At 39.0% G+C, this 18,119-nt stretch overlaps 1 protein-coding gene across 2 annotated transcripts in view; it reads left to right on the top strand.

Annotated features, from left to right (window-relative positions):
• Positions 1-15,923, top strand: part of LOC127623259 (selenocysteine insertion sequence-binding protein 2-like) — a 35,362-nt gene extending 19,439 nt beyond the window's left edge. For both annotated transcript variants that reach the window (XM_052097631.1, XM_052097630.1), the window contains exons 11-18: positions 1,676-1,817; positions 5,342-5,502; positions 5,603-5,723; positions 5,807-5,969; positions 6,424-6,644; positions 11,071-11,225; positions 11,331-11,550; positions 13,155-15,923. In XM_052097631.1, the coding sequence (XP_051953591.1) occupies positions 1,676-1,817; positions 5,342-5,502; positions 5,603-5,723; positions 5,807-5,969; positions 6,424-6,644; positions 11,071-11,225; positions 11,331-11,550; positions 13,155-13,741 (1,770 nt within the window). In that variant the 3' untranslated portion in view covers positions 13,742-15,923. The remainder of the gene's footprint in view (positions 1-1,675; positions 1,818-5,341; positions 5,503-5,602; positions 5,724-5,806; positions 5,970-6,423; positions 6,645-11,070; positions 11,226-11,330; positions 11,551-13,154) is intronic.
• Positions 15,924-18,119: the final 2,196 nt, after the last annotated feature.

Below are 18,119 nucleotides of genomic sequence, written 5' to 3'. Positions count from 1 at the left end.
AAGGGCACTTTGCGAGCACATGATTCAAGCATCTCTGATCTAAAATGGGCCGAAGCCTGCTGTCTCACTACAGAACAGAAGACATCAGCTGCAGAACCTTTGTGTACACCGCAGTTCGGAACAATCTCTATCAGGTTCTCTGAGGAGATTGTGAGTTCCTGAGTGCAACATAGGCGCATCCCAGCCAGAACCATAGATAACCAAACGTTGTAAGCGAGATAATGGGTGCATCGGTAAAAGAAGCCTGAAGGGCTTCCTCGACTGTGTGCGCCTCATGCAGTGCAACAAGTGCTTTTCCATATGAGAACATCCTTCCATCCACATTTAAACACAACACACATAAGCAACATTCTGTGTAATATTCCAGTCCCAACAAACTCCAGCAGGGAGAGAAATGAGAAGGTTTTATGCATCTCGTGAAGGTATCACAAACACTTCACTTTTTGTAAGGATCTTTCTTTATTTAGCACATCACACGAAAACAACATTTCGTGTAACATCCCGGCTAACTCTGGTGGGGAGTGAATAGCATGTGATGTCTTTTTATATGAGAACATTCTTATGTGAACACCACACATAGAAACATATTTTTGGATCATCTCAATGAACTACGTTGGGGAATGTCTCAAGATTTGTGACTAGCACATTTCAGATTTTTATGAAAAGAAACCACCTGTGTGAAGCCTCCTGGCAAATGCCAGCAGGGAGGGGAAGCGAACAGCATGTAAATGTAAAAGACTAGGGGTGTAAGGGTTCTCGATTAAAAAAACGAATCGTATGGTTTGCCACCCACTGTTCGGGAAGCATTGGCACTGCGGTCGGTTCACCTCACGTTTAATGAAGTATCTGGAGCACAAGTTTTGGTCAAGAAAACAAAGTGTCAAACAGACAGGCACAGTTACAACCTCCGCGAATGGATCTGTAAATGGATACGCTCCACCTGTGTTTCACGTGGGTCAGCTTGATGACATCACTGTTCTGCAAGCATTGTGTGTAGTTGAAAATGGCAAGTGGAGAAAACAAAACGCTGATACAGAAGCCCCTTGCGTTTTATACTTTGTGGGAACATTTTCTTTTTAGCTGTAAATTACAACAGCGATGGTCAAAAGACATATACAAAACCAACACTGTTTGCAGACATCACTCGACACGAGTGCTGTATACTGGTAATATATGTCAATAATGCACGTGAGGGTTTGTTTAAAATGTGCACTTAAGTTTTTCCATTTCCTCGCAGAGCTGCAATCTATCATGAGCATCAATAATGCGCTTTGATTAATGCCATTAAGATGCCGCTATAGTAATACATTGATACATGATTAATAATTTACGCCGACATCACCCAGAGAAAGAGCCGCAGGTGAGCCGAAACTGCACACACTCGCTTCCATTTTTAAGCAAGCACTTAATGCTAATTCGGACAGATATGAAACAATAGCTGAAGTGTTTGGGGTGTTCATGTGGGATTTCAACTAATGATTAAAATATTCAATCAGCATTATCACAACATCCCTGCTCGAATGCATTCTTATAGCTAGGTTATTCCTTCTACTTATAGTGATCTACAGCTTCCAAATATTGAATATGTTGAGGAGTTTGAAGTGCACTTTATGTTGATACATGTAGCCTTTTAGTGCAGGATTAACTTGAGTCCCCACCTCTGGTCTGTGTGTAGGAGGCTCTCTCTAAAGCAGCAGGTAAGAAGAGCCGGACTCCAGTACAATTGGATCTGGGTGACATGTTGGCGGCACTAGAGAAACAGCAGCAGGCCATGAGAGCTCGACAACTCAACAACACCAAACCACTGACTTATACAGGTACAGGTACATGCACACAAATCAAACCATTGTCTTAAGACGAGGGATGTGCACAGTAACTGTTTTTAATATCTGTTAACCAACGATGGTTCATGAACGGTTATTCCGTTTTTTGTCGGGAATAAAGAACATTAATTGAAATGGATATGCATCAAAATACCAGAGAATAAAGTCCACTGTTACAGATGAGCGTAAATAGCACAATACATCATTTAACATTTAAGCATGAGAATAATGATAAAATCACTCACAATAAAGACAAACCCAAATAATTAAATTGTCACTGCCTGCAACATAGTATTCTTAACAAAAGGAAATTTTGTCATTTAATTGCAAAACCTGATGCTTTGCCCGGGCAAGTTCACATTTCCATAAGGCAGCGAACACTAGTATTGTCAGTGGTGAAATCTCAGGGCCAGCTGAGTCTACTCTGCTGGTGTAACATGCCTATAAATAAACATTCTCATTGACCTTTTTGCCTATGTATTTTCAATCACTTTTCACTCCTAATTCATCTACAAACAAATAGTCCTCTTTGGGATGCTTTAATTTTTAAATGGTTATGCCAGTGTTCACCAAAGTGTGAAGGCATTGCAGAGGAGGTGCAGGGAGATGGTGGGATTGGAGGAGAAATCCATAAAAAACTAGTTGGATAATAATAATAATAATAATAATAATAATAATAATTTGTATTATTATTATTATTATTATTAAGCGTAAACTCTGAAACATACTTCCAATCCAGTTGAGTGTCAATTGTGCATTTGACTGATACATTTCAGCTATAATGTTGATGGCTGCCAAGTTTGTTTTCTTGTTGTACAGTTTAAAGTGTTATTTAAATCCACTGTTAAATCCTCTGCTTTTGTGAGAACAGTTTTTCCTGCATTTAAATTTTTTCGGCGACTGTCAAAGTGAAATTTCAGCGGCAGAAGCAAATTATATGACATTCAAATTAATCTTGCTTTTGCCATTTCATCAGCACTAAATATGCTTCTTATCTGGAACGTGATGAGCACGGGGTGCTTAAAGACTGGTTTCCCTGAGTGTTGTGCGATCCACCTAGAATCACACGTGAGACACGCTCTGCTCTATCCTACTGTATTTCTGGAGCGTGCAGGTGTATGCGCATTGTGTGTCAACCAGGCTTCCCTCGATACATGAGCTCCTGTGACAGTATAGTGCAGAGCGGATCACATGACTGTCTCGTTAAACTGGGCTTATCTCAATATCGTGGTGCAGACGACAAAACCTATGTGACCCATTTGAATTCTTCATGAGAGTTTTCATTTTTTAAAGAGCTATGGAGCTTTTTAACAATTTAAATCAATAACAGCTCTGAACAAGGGAAAACACCTGCTCTTCACTAGCATCAATTACAAGACTTTTCTCATCTACACATCAACATTACCTTTACTAACATTTAAAAGTAAACCGTAAACTGTAACGGAATGTTTCATCGCTGCTGTGGAAGTTGTATAAAAGTGGTGTTAAATGTATTTAAGCTATTATTTTTAAACAAATAAACAGTTTATTTTTAAGAAGGACTGTAATGAGGAGCCATCCATGGTCTTTCTTGTGATTTATGGCATTACAAATGCAACTGTTAAACAATGAAAGAACTATGGTAAACAAAAGGGCATGTACAACATAGAATAATAATACCAAACTCATGGTTACTATTTTAATACATTTCCTGTTCTGACGATGTTTGAGATGGAAATAAACTGGCCTGGTTTGGTGTCAGATATTTCTATTATTGGAATCCAAAATCATTAAGAGTCTGGTAAAAGGAAAACAATATCTGACTGTTTCGGAGTAGAATCCAAACCTTTCTTCTATAGTAGCACAGTTCCCCAATCAGTAAAGTGGTTTACTCATGAATATTAAAACTTGGTCTATAGAAATAAGGGGTTAAGTTAATTTGACATTCCACAGCACTCTGTTGAATTCAGAGGTTTCTAGATGCTCAGATGATCGAATAAATTATATTCATTACGAACATGAAATGCAACTACGTATCTTAAATATTAATTGCAATTATGTTAAAAAAAAATTTAAAAAAACCCTGCATCCCAACACCACAGACCATTTTTGACCCAGGAAAAACCCTGTTGAAGCATTTTTAATGTGCAGCACATTTGTAACTATTTCGAAATTAGTAACTAATTACAATTACAAGTTTTATCTTTTGTATTCTTGTTACAGAGACAATAAATAGCTTTTTTATGACTATGCAACAATTACAACTCATTTTACTATGAAAGGTGCATTTTATGATTACATTTTTCGATTAGTAAAGGGGGTCTTGACTGAAAATGTTTGGGAACCACTGGGCTAAGTCTTTAACTTGTTAAATTATTGTCTGCACTCCAGAGCAAAGGGGAAAACATTGGCTTACTGTTTATCGAGCACTGAAACTTTGCCAGGTGAATCATGTGTAACAGTGTGCCAGTCACATGAAGTCAAGCACCGCAACGAATGAAAAACAACACAGGTGTCTTTTATGAGGAGGTGTGTTTATAAATATTGACATTTTTTTTAACTTGACATGGTGTCTAAAAATGCAATGGATAAGGATGTCTGTCCAGTGCATTTAAATAGAAAAACAATTGAGACAAGCAAAGACACGTGTGAACAGCCCCTAACTTGGCCTATACTTGAAAAACTGACCTGAACCTGGCCCAACACCTGATGGTTTCTCAGATCCTGTTGAGATCGGGTCTGGTTGTAGACCTCTATTGCATGTGTAGAATAACTGAATAATAATTTTGGTATTCGAATATAGACGCGTTGAATGGTTTACCGAGTAAGGATCTCTACTTAAGACCTATTCACACACAGGCCCAAATCATCCCCTATGCAAGTAGGTAAATGCAAGCACTTCTAGATATGCAAGCTTGATTTCATATGTCACAGTTTTCTTAAATATGTCAGAATTTATTAATTACGTGTAATGCAGGAACACTTCGCATTCAAGGGTGTGCTAAAGCAGGCATTAGCATCTTTTTCGGTCAGTTTTCTCTTTCAGTTAAAGTACATGGTGGAGAAAATGTTTGAAGAGAATCTTGTTGAGCAAGGTAGTTGAAGTTGAACATGATGTGTTTTACTATCTACCTTAATAAGAACAACACATCTGGTTTAATGTCACAGACATTTGAAGGAAACTATATCGCCCCTTTGAGTAATAAGGTTTGTTACAGCCATTAACAAGAATGCATGTTAAGTATGCACAACAGGACTGCACCCTTGCAATGTGTTGGCCAAACATTCATGTCTGCGTAACATAGAGGATGTTTCTGGCCTTAAAATGACACGACAAAGCAATTAAAATCGCCAAGAAAATCAAGCATTTTTCCACACCAATACAATTCATATTCAATACAAATTTGTCTTGTTGCAGTGAAAATTTGTGCTCTGTGAATGAAGCTCACAGAGGTACACACAGTAAAATGTATATACTGTATGTAATATGAAATTTTCATGATGTTGTGTATGTGTGTATATGTGTGTGTGATGGTCAGTTGGTACAATGGGCGCTCTACACAGTAAAGACAGTACTAGCAGCAGCAGTCGAGTGACATACACCCCCCCACACAACATCCTGGACTCCAGCGCACCCCGCATCAAGAGAGGAAAAGAACGAGAGCTTCCCAGAGTCAAGAAGACCACCGCTATGAAGAAGGTACTCTAGAACACAAGGCCATGACAGGAAATGACACAACACAACACTGAGCATGACAGGATATGATATCACACAACATTAACATGCTTTCTGTTTGTAGATCATTCTGCAGGAGCGTGAGGTGAAGAAGGGCAAGGGTTCTGCTGATGTCACTGCGTCTGGCGCTGATGAGCAGAGAGACAGTCTGACCTTCACCGACACACTCACACAAGAGCAAGATGGTATACACACACATCTAATAACACATCCAGCTGCAAAAGTGTAGAGAGCAGCAGCTCTTATCTCGTCTGTGTTTGTGTTGTAGAGAACGGTCTCAGCGTTCCCAGTGATGCGTCTCTCTCTCCAGCGAGTCAGAATTCTCCATACAGCATCACGCCCATCTCTCAGGGGTCTCCAGCGAGCTCAGGAATCGGGAGTCCCATGGCTGCATCTGCCATCACCAAAATACACAGCCGTAGATTCAGAGAGTGAGTACACACACTTGTTGGTTTCACTAAATTAGTGAGAGCATCGATTTAATTCGGCTGAGCCTATTAGAAAGATCTGTTTGCCAAAAAAAGTTCTGTTTGCCAAAAATGAACAAAATTGAGGAAATAGTTTCTTGTAGGGGTCAGAGATCACAAGAGTTCACAGCTATAAAGAAAAAACTCCTGATCACGTTCTGTTTCTGTCACATCTGAGATGAGTCTTTGTGTCGCTCTTTCTAGAGACTCTTGGTAGGTTTGACCTACCATTCTACCATATTCAGTAGGTTTGAAACAGTGCAAAGCTCTGTTCTCCTCAATGGAGTGTGTGTGCATGCTGTGACAACATGCTATAGGGGAATTTATTCTGTACATCCAATGATGTTGCATTTGTTTTTATGCAAAGCAGTTTTATGTTCAGTGAAGTGCCTGTATCCTGAAATCCTGTCTCTGTCAGGTACTGTAATCAGGTGTTGAGTAAGGAGATCGATGAAAGCGTGACTATGCTCCTTCAGGAGTTGGTGCGCTTCCAAGAGCGAGTGTATCAGAAGGAGCCAAGCAAAGCCAAAGCCAAACGCAGACTGGTGATGGGCCTCAGAGAGGTCACAAAACACATGAAACTACACAACATCAAGTGTGTCATCATCTCACCCAACTGTGAGAAGATCCAGGCCAAAGGTCAGGGAGAAACATTCTGTACAATCTCAGTCCTTATACAACAACAATTAAGATGTGTAATTCTCTTCTACACTCAAAGTAACACTCTGTTAAAACATATACTGTAGGCCAAAAGTTTGTGGACACCTGAACACCAATATTGATATGTGCTTGTTGAACATTTAATTTAAAACCCACAATGATTCATCTCAATCTGTGCTGCTGTAACTTATACTCTTCTGGAAAGTCTTTCCATTTGATTTAGAAATAGGATTTGCTCCCATTAAGACACAAGAGGATCAGTGAGATTGATGTTGGGTGATTGACCCTGGCTAGCAGTCACTTCCAATTCATCCCAAAAGTGTTTAGTGGGGTTCAGGTCTGGGCTTTGTGCTGGCCAGTCAAGTTTTTCCACACCATACCCAGTACTAGTGCTGTCAAAATGGCAAATTTAGAAAAAGATTATTTATTTTTTTCCACTGAAATATTTACTATATACCAATTATATTCAAATTTTAAAGATATTATTTCAGGTATTGGTAAAAATCTACAACATCTGATTTGACGTCCACAAGAAGGCGCAACGTATCAAAATAAACCAGTCAGCACAGTGGTAGAGCTAATTATTTAATTTTATTTATGCAAAGAACATATCTGGCTGTTAACAAATTTGTGTAAAATGATAAAGTCAAAGGATTTAGACAGTTTATATTGTCAAATATTAAGTAAAAATTAAAAAGGGGAAAGATCCCTTCAAAATACAGTTCTATGTTCACTTTGTGTTGCATATACACCCATGTAGGTGCTATAGTACTACCACGGACTCAAGCTTCATAATACTGGCGGTGCCACAGTGTTTTTCATTAAATACAGTTGTATGTACAGTATGTACCTATTGTGCAACAAGATGCTGATAAGAAAGCAAGGCTTAATCAAGACTGCCAAAGACATCCAACTCTGGGGGCCCTTCCCCCCGAATTCGTCTGTCTTTTTATTTATGTAAGCATGCGCTAGATGGACGTCTTTGACCCTTGTGCCATGTGTCGCACTTTTTTTCAGTGTCTCGTGCTGTAGCGATGCATTTTTTTTCCCAGACACTAAGTTTAAAAAGAAATTCAACCTATAAAACACATCTTGAGATACCAGCTTCCTATTTTATTCATTGCACTGCACCTGTTTAAGCCCAAGAATTTAAAGAAATATTCTGGGTTCAATACAAGTTCAGCTCAATCGACAGCATTTGTGGCATAATATTGATTACCACAAAAATTATTTTTGACTCGTCAGTCCTTTAACAAAAAAGAAGCAAAAATCAAGGTTACAATGAGGCACTTGCAATGGAAGTCAATGGGGTTTTTTTTTTTTTTTGGAGGGATTAAAGGCTGAAATGTGAAGCTTAAAATTTTATAAAAGCATTTACATTAATTCTACTGTTAAAAATGTATTTTGTTTAGCTGTAAAGTTGTTTCAATTGTAATTTTGTTAGTTTTCTTAGGGTTTAAGGGTTTGTTTGACATTCCATCGTCAGCGAATTAAGTATTAAAATTGGCCATAACTTTACAAAGAAAAGGTTAGTGATTCATCTTTACACGCATATTGTTTATGGCTTGTGGCTATACTTTTGAGACAGGATTTATTTTAACATGAACTTGTTGGACCCCAGTCACTTCTATTGTAAGTGCCTTACCGTAACCCAGATAGTATTTTTTTTTTAGTTTTTTGTGCTAATCAATAGGGTTGTGCCGATGGACGATATCATCGTCCATCGTGATGGCTGACCAACATCACGATGTCGAGCCACCATCGTGATGCCACGCCCCCTTTTGCGAGTCTTGCTAGTGTGATCCACTAATCCAAGTCTCTTCTATAGTTAACCTAAAAACTTTGCAGGGATTGCTCTGTAAATTAAATTGAGAATATAACTAATGCATATATGCTATTTTAAATACTGTAGTATATGCCAGAGGCGTGACGTGTTTGTCTGTGAAAATACCGTGTCAGGCAGGCTACACAAATATTGATCTTGACATTGTTAGCTTCTTGTCTTTTTTTTACATGTCTTACACTGTACATTTAGATTAAAATATTTTATGTTGTAGGCTACAAGAAAATAACCTTTATTAATTAATTATTAGTAGTTGTAGCGTCTCAGAAAATCTTGCTCATTGTCACATAGCTCTTGTATACACTGAAGCGGCAGTGATAAACCCAGACCAGCGAACGTCAAATAACTTTTGTCTGGTTAATACTTTTAAAGAAAAATTTCCTTGGCCATAAATCCATAATGTCAAATCAAATGAAAGAAACAAGGTGAATATGAATAACACACATTTATTAAAACATAGAAGAACAACAAATAAAACAAGAAAACGGGAACAACACTCAGACCGAAACTCGGCATTAACATTTCACTTATAATTAGCAGCACAATTAACTTCAGCACAGGCTACAAAATAAATTATGTTATTGAAATATTGTAAAGTGGTCATATGAACTACACAAATGAACGTTTAAAAAATAATATTCAAAATCGAATAGCTCCGCAACGGATGGCGAAAAATGTGTAAAGAAGTCTAATATCTTTCACCATAGACCATGTTTAAATTTCGTTGTTTCTGGCCAGAAATACCAACATATTCACTTTATCTGGTTTTAATAAGCTGCGGATTGGAGTAACTACACTACCCGCTGTGCTGAAGACCCGCTCTGATGGAGTACTGGTAGCACATATGCACCGATATTTCCGTGCTAATCTTGCCATGAACGGAAACCTTTTGTCGTTCGTTTTCCACCAAGTCAGCGGATCCTCTTCCCCATCAATGGCCATTTCCTGCAGGTACATGTTTATTTCTGCCTCCACCTTTTGCTCATCAGTGAGTGTGGCTGTGGCTGCTCTCTTCGCAAGAAGGCTGCCCAAAGACGACTTTTTTTTCTTAGGCGCAATATATTAAAAAGCCCGGATGAGTAGGCTACTAATTAGTTGGGCTAGTAAAATAACGAAATTATAGTTTTTCAGTAGAAAAAAAATATCTATGTAAAGAGATATATTAAAATAAAAAGTGCTTAAAAGTGCACAACTCTTCTTAAGTGGAAGAAATATTTTTCCCCTTACGTGCAACCTATTGGAAAGCCGGATGAGTCAGTTGGGATAGTAAAATAACGAAGTTATAGTTTTTAAGTGGAAAATAGTATTTATGTAAAGAGATATATTAAAATAAAAAGTGCACAACTCTTCTTAAGTGAAAGCTAAAAAAAAAAAATGCTTCACGTGTCGTGCAACCTACTGATAAAGCACCGACGATGGGTTGGGTTAGTAAAATAACGAAATGATAATTTTTCATATAATTTTTGAAAATTATATGAAATTATATAACCCCCACCCCACCGACGATATCATCGTCCATCGTGATGTTTTACTGTCAACATCGTCAACTGCCAATTTAGGGGACATCGCCCAACCCTACTAATCAATATTATGCCACAAGTGCTGTTAATTGAGCTTAATGTGTATTGAACTCTGAATATTGCTTATAAGTTTTAAGCAGTGCTTGGGACACATCCAAAGTTAGAATGCGCTCTTTAGCATTTTTATCTTAAATTCGGCGAATTTTTGAATTTCGAATTTTTATTTGACAGCCTTAGTCAGTATATTATATCTTTATGGACCTCGTAGTGTTATGGAATAGCCAAACAAGCTGGCCGACTACAAGCGTTCAGATCAGAGCATAACGTCTTGACAGTTCTTCAGTAAATTAACCTCATTGGTCACTTGAGATATTTACAAGCCCAGCGACTGAAAGTTTTTTTTTTTTCTGTTCTGTTTGATGTGCTTTCCCAGATGCTGAAACTTTTAACTCTGCACGGAGTCCTGTCAGTCAAGAAATGTATGGCCTCCCACTGGCAGGCACTAATGTGTGCTCCATCTGTCTCCTACTGGCCAGCAATTATGTAAATTAAGCTTGCGCTAACGTCAAACCGCGCATCTTATCACGTGGCTTGTTGAGCGCATTACCGCGAAGATAGTGCGTTTGGAGGCTTCACACCATCCACCGCGGCATCCATGCACAACTCTCCACGCACCTCACCGAGATCGAGAACCACATTATAGCGATCATGAGGAGGTTACGCCATGTGACTTTACCCTCCCTAGCAACCGGGCCAATTTGGTTACTTAGGAGTCCCGGCTGGAGCACACCCTGGGATTCAAACTAGTGAAGCCAGCGTCTTTACCACTCTGATACCCAGACCCCCTGTGACACTGGCTTTAATTAAAAGAGGGTGTCCACATACTTTTTACTACTTTTTAATTATAATTTAAAATATTAGTCAATGCCATACATTGCAAGTACAAAAGCTTCAATGCACTTTATAAAGGGTGAAGCAAATCATGTTGATATCTCTCTCTCTCTCTCTCTCTCTCTCTCTCTCTGTGTGCGCGCGCACACAGGTGGACTGGATGAGGCTCTATATAACGTGATTGCCATGGCGAGGGAACAGGAGATCCCGTTTGTGTTTGCTCTGGGTCGCAAAGCTCTGGGCCGCTGTGTGAATAAACTCGTTCCTGTGAGCGTAGTGGGGATATTTAACTACTTTGGAGCAGAGGTACTCACACACACATGCACATTCTCATAATACTACACATGCACATCCTCTCGCACACTCCCGTATTTACACATTTAACGATTTGTATTTGTGGTGTATGTTTAGGGTCTGTTTAATAAGCTCATATCTCTGACGGAAGAGGCGCGGAGGGCGTATAAGGACATGGTAAATGCTCTGGAGCAGGAGCAGGCCGAGGAGGCCTTGAAGAATGTCAAGAAGGTCACGCATCACATGGGCCACTCCAGAAACCCTTCTGCTGCCAGCGCCATCTCCTTCTGCAGCGTCATATCAGAACCCATATCAGAGGTCAACGAGAAGGAATACGGTAAAACATGCACTTCAGTAACACTATTCTTGAACACTAGGGCCTGTTCAAACATGGTTTTGCATCCGTATGTTGCACCACATCTCACTGTTTTTTAGTGTCTCTTGAAGGAGCGCAATGTTTTTCAGAAGCCATGTCAAGTTAAAGGGTTAGTTTACCCCAAAATGAAAATTCAGTCATTGTTTACTCACCCATGTGTCACCCCATTTGAGAAATTCAAAAGAATAATTGTTCTCACTGATGTCATGCAGTGGCAGTTCAGCTCTACCTCAAGCTTCAAAAGGACACAAAAGTATAATTCAGAAATCTAATAAAGTGTTCCATGAGACTCAATTGTTATGAAAGCATACGATGAGGTTTGGTGAGAAACAAACTGAAATCCAATGTATTATTTAATGAAATTGTTGACCGACCATTTATCTACTCCGTATCACTGCGTCTCTCTCTCCAGCGAGTCAGAATTCTCCATACAGCGTCACGTCCATCTCTCAGGAGAGCAGTATCTGCCACGAGACAGGGCATTCAATTTAAAACTCCTTTTTTAAATACATTTTTTTAATGTCAAATGGGGTTATAACAGGACAGGGGTGAGTAAACAATGACTGAATTTTCATTTTGGTGGGAAGTGACCCTTCAAAATTAACTTTTATTTTAATGTATTTTGAGACCACTGCATTCTGTTGTATTTGTTGTGCTGCATCAAGCTTTTATTTATTTATTTTTTGCACAAGAGCACGAATGGTCTGAAGGACTTCTTACACTGCAGTAAAAGCAGCCGTCATATACAGTATACTGTATTGCATATTGCTGTACAATATGGACAAAAAAAATCATATAGCAAATGTTTTTATTATATATATATATATATATATATATATGTATATATATATATATATATATATATATATGTATATATATATATATATATATATATATGTGATTTGCAAATAGTTTTTTTGTGTGTATGTGATTTTGGCTCGTGTTTTTCCTTATCTTTTACAAATTTTTTAAAATCTTATTTTAATATTTTTTTTTATTAACCATCCTGATTTCTGTTTTGTTTTGGGGGGGGTTTCTTTGCTGGTACCTTTTTTGCAAATTGCATTCTGAGTAGCGACATTTCGTCAGTGTTAATAAATGCAGCTTGCTGAAGTTTAGAAGTTGCACATGGTCATATTGCGATTTTATAGCGATTACAATTAATTGTGCAGCCCTGAAAAATATACAAGTTTTACTCCTGCCTTTTGGATACCTGTGTTCTCACTTGGCTTGTTTTTTTTTTGGTTTGGAACCACATTTGCGTCATTAATGTACCACAGCGTGTACTAGTTATTGTGGTAAACATCTATAAATAAAGGATAAAATGAGGATAAAATGCTAAATATTCTAGGGCTGCCCCAGAGCAAAGATTTTCCTAGTTGACGACAAGGCCATTAAAGCATTATTCGACTAGTCGAATGTTTGATTTTAATTTAAATACTTAAACATATATATTTTGGGGGGCAGCTCTTTAAAAAAAAAAAACATTTGGTTTTTAAAGTTTTAATCAGGTCTTTATCACAGCCATGAGTGAGTGACTGATGTGTTTTATGTGCAATGTATAGAGACCAACTGGAGGACAATGGTGGAGAACACAGACGCGCCAGAACCGGTCAAATCTGAACCTAGCAGAGTGACCATTAAAGAAAAAGAGGTCACGTCATCCCATCCACTGCCAGCACCCAACCAGAACCCGAGCTCGAACACGAACCCTGCGGCCACTCGAGCTCCAGAGAAGGAGGAGTCTCGCACAGATGATTGTCTTGAGTGGGCATCGCAGCAGAGCACCGAGACCGGCTCTCTAGACGGCAGCTGCCGAGACCTGCTCAACTCCTCCATCACCAGCACCACCAGCACACTGGTGCCCGGAATGCTGGAGGAGGAGGACGAGGATGAGGAGGAGGAAGAAGACTACACCCCCGAGCCCCTTTCAGTGCAGGTGCCCCCACTCAGCTGCAGGATTGAATCGTGGGTCTCCAAAACACTGGAGAATCTGCAGCTGCACAGACCAAGTGACGGCAGTACTGAAGATGAGGAAGATGAAGATGAGGAGGGGCATCTGAGCGATGAGGAAGAGCTTGAATCGTCTGATCTCGCTGAGCCGGTGGCGGATGGCAAACAAACCCCTGAACCATCCACACATGCAGGCTGAGCGACCATACGCACCTCATTACCCGAAGTTTCAGTGTCACAAAACACAAACATTAACTCAGGAAATTGAAATGGACAGACCAACACACACACAGACACTCTGTAGCCACACAACTGTAAAGGAATAGTTCACCCAAAATTAAAATTCAGCATTTATTCACTTTCATATCATTTCAAACCTGTCTGAATTCTTCTGTGTAACACAAGAGATGTTTATTCTGTTCACGCTGCTGTTTTCCATACAGTTAACAGAGACCGCCAAAAAGGACAAAAAAGGCCGTTCAAGAACCATACAAATTTGATTAAGCAGTCTATATGAATCATGTGCTATATTCCAAGTCCTCTGAAATCATACAGTAGCTTTGTGAGGAACAGACCTAAATTTAAATTTCAAACCAAATTTCAAACCTTCCCCTTTCCAGGAGCTCTCTAAACATCTCTTTTTGTGTTCCACAGAAGAAAGAAAAGTCATACCGGTTTGGAGCAAAACTCCTCATCCATTCCTCCGCGCACACACACACACACACACACACACACACACACACACACACACACGTCTCTTTCTGCAGATCGCTGACATGTCTGGACACATGGATGTGTGTTTTCTCACTGTCTCTTGTCTGAGTGTGTGTTTGCTTTAACAGTCAGCAAGAATCCAGTACATGCGACCTAAACAAATATAAACTATTAACAAAAACACAACAGACGACAAGATGTGAGAGGGACTCATGCAGAACTAATTTTATGAACATATGAATGAATCTTTGTTGTAAATAACATGTTTAAATGGTTCTAATACTCAGTCTTGTTCACTTGTATTTGTCGTGCTTGAATTAAATCCGATCAGCTGGTTTTGAGGGTGTTTCTTTGGTTTTATTTTTGTTTATCATTTGTTCTGTCCGAGTCGTTCAGGTGGATTTATTTCTCCTGGTACTAGTTGTACTGGTTAAATCATTTTGTGCAGGTAGTTTATATTGGTAAATTGCTGTACTGTATACTGGTGCTTTTGGTTTGGGTGGCAGCAGTTTTGGGTAGGTATTGGCTGGTAAAATGTCCTGGTTCAGTTGGACATAAGAACCGTCAGTCACAACTGCTGCAGCTCTCCGTCCAATCAGAAATTGAACATCTGAATCTGAGTGAGTCTAATGAAAACATGGCAAGGTCACAGTTCACTCCAATAATACATAAGGACCATTGAGATCTTTTGCATTGTAACATTTTCATGACAATTTAACATTTTCCTCCAAATTTGTATTATTCTCAGGTGATTAAAAAAAACAACAAATTGGATTCATTACTGCAATATAATACTGTAAAAATACATGTGATTTGATTTAAATCAGCAGCAAACATTGTCTAAATATTAATATAAAAATATCATTATAGTACAGTAGCATTTCAGTAATGAGAGTTTTTGGAATGTGTTTGTGATGCAATGTCACAATGACAAAAGTTTTAATTGTTCTAAAAATTGGCCTCATTTTCCTTTGTTTGATTTTGGGGTAAAATATGAGCCAGACATGTTCTCATGAGATTCCCCCCTGACTTCCACGGTGGGCATGTGTATCTTTAACTGTTATTCACTCTGATTTCCACTGGTCTTTCTCCTTAATCTTTATTATTAACAGGTCTGAGTGTTTTTGAGAAAGGAATCAAAGCTAAACCACTTTAAACTCCAAATGAAGGATATCTGACAATATAATGGCGTTATCTCGATGTACATTCACAAAAAGAATTTCATGGTAAATGTATATATGAAAGGCTTAATTAATGACTAATGGTAGGGTGAATTGAATGTTTAAGAGCTGTCAGATCCAATTAAATGCAACAGTTGTGATTGTTTTTCTCGTGTAAACCGTTGAAAATTTCTGGAGCAACATCTCAGTGCAATAAGCTTCTTGTAGCAGGACTCTGGCACCACTATGTTTGGGTCGGCGTGGAGCTAATGGATCTGTGTCTCTCTCTCTCTCTGTGTTTGGAGTGATTTTCATTGGCGTGTCTTTTGCACTATGTACATAAACGTGAACATGCTTTGGTAACTAATGTGAACCTAGCACTCATCTCTGATGTGTCATTTTTAGCATTTATTATGAAGTCACAGCGTCTTTTCATCTGTACATGCAGTAACTGTTGACTGATCGTTAATACAATTAAACTGTTTTCAGTAAACTACCTCCTCTACCATGTGTTTGACTCATTAAGTGTGTGAGTCATGTGAACTTGCAGGATGAAAGTATGACTGGAGGCTTAAAGGTGAAGTTTGTGCATTTGGATGTTGAAATCCTATCCAAGTCAACATGAAACTGTTTTCGCCACACATTTTACTTCCATAATGTGATATAATTTCAAGTGAAACAGGAAATGCAACGAGATACTGCTTTCGCCACACATTTTACTTCCATAACGTGATATAATTACAAGTGAAACAGGAAATGCAACGAGATACTGCTTTTGCCACACATTTTACTTCCATAATGTGATATAATTACAAGTGAAACAGGAAATGCAACGAGATACTGCTTTCGCCACACATTTTACTTCCATAACGTGATATAATTACAAGTGAAACAGGAAATGCAACGAGATACTGCTTTCGCCACACATTTTACTTCCATAACGTGATATAATTACAAGTGAAACAGGAAATGCAACGAGATACTGCTTTTGCCACACATTTTACTTCCATAATGTGATATAATTACAAGTGAAACAGGAAATGCAACAAGAAACTGCTTTTGCCACACATTTTAAACCGAAAATAGTATATAATCACAGCTGGTGGTGTCTAACTCTAGCAGCCATGAGATGGCACTCTTGTCTCAATGCAGTATAATAACCAGAGGAGAACAAAGCTGGCACAGATGTGAACTCACTGAAAAAACGTGCTGAGAGCAGAATTCAGCTGTTTCTAACAGATCTGTTGAGTATGACCTGAAATCACTTCCTTAAAGTTGGACGAAAGCTTCTTTGAAACAAAAACCACTGCCATGACAGTAGAAATCTTTCCTTCTTGTTCAACACATTAATTATCTTCTCAGCTGATATCAGAGTTTGGGTGGAGGACCTCTGCAGCTTCACTGTGCAGACTCACTCTAAACACACCTATCATGAATCTCTCTCTCCCTCTCTGCTGTCAGGGCAGGTCTCGGCTGCGCTGGCGTGGTCGTTCCGCTGGCAGTGCTCATTCGAAGGGGCTTTCCAGAATTCCTCAGCTGAAGACTGTCAGATTCAAACCAACACTGTGTGCTAGACAGACCAGAACAAGAGACATGAAGAGTGGAAACAGAGTGAGGGTGACCTGCAGACGTCACTGCCGAATGTTCTGGTGACTCTAGTTGGTTGTTTACTGGCTCAGGTCAAAGGCTTCGACCCCAAAGTCTCTATGATATTCTAAACCCATTTGCAAGAAACACTTTAGTTAAGAAAACCCTTAGTAACATTTGTAAGGCTGTTGTCAATAAGAGTTTTCTAGGCTATGGTCCCTTCTTCAGTGTAAGTCTATGGGACCTATTTTACCTGTCTTATTGTCGCCCAGGTGAAAATCGTAAGTCTGATAACAAGCCGCATGATTTAAGGCAGTGGTCATCAACATTTAAGGCCAAGGACCCCTTTGTGGAAAGAAAATGGAGCAATGACCTGCTGTTACATATAGTGTAAAACTGAGCATTGCTTTTAAATCTGAGCTAGAACATGAATATTGTAGGCAGCTAAATATTTAAATTCTGCAAAATTGGACCATTGAGATTTTGTAGCGGGCCTTACTACCATTGCAAAATGTCCTGTTGCTCGCTGCTTGTCACAGTCGAGACTTGTTGGGACAATAACTCATCAGCGTAAAAGAGAGTGTTTATTGCTTGCCTTGTTAAGATACAATGACAGGGTGAATGGTTTGTTCAGATCACTATCAGCAATAGTAATAATGATGCTTAACTTGACAAACACCACTAATAAATACTGATTAATGCAGAAGTGGACTCCACAGGTTTCTGGGGAAGTGTTTGAGTGAGTCAGACCAATCTTTCATATTAAGAGCATCCAAGAGAAACAGGCAGCTCACTGCCGACAATATGATGAAAGGCTCACCGTTTAGTCACACAGCGCAGAATTAAAACTGCGTTTGAAAATGCTACAGCTCATTAATTACAAATACACTGGAATGTCGCCGCCCCAATTCCACCGCAGACGCTTGGCTCCATTTGCTGCAGTGTTTTTCAAATCAAATGTGTTTCCCAATCTGTGTCAAATACCTGATGAGCTTGGAGACTCTTGAAATGTTTTACTTGAATGCATCCAAAGCTTCTTAAATAATAGAGCAAAAGCAAAATTTAAGAGGCTCCAGCACATTCAAGATGATTAGAAGAGCTGTTATTTCCCCAGCA

The sequence above is a fragment of the Xyrauchen texanus genome, chromosome 29, assembly GCF_025860055.1.
Source record: "Xyrauchen texanus isolate HMW12.3.18 chromosome 29, RBS_HiC_50CHRs, whole genome shotgun sequence".
Lineage (NCBI taxonomy): Eukaryota > Metazoa > Chordata > Actinopteri > Cypriniformes > Catostomidae > Xyrauchen > Xyrauchen texanus.
This window is presented reverse-complemented; position numbering and strand designations above follow the sequence as displayed.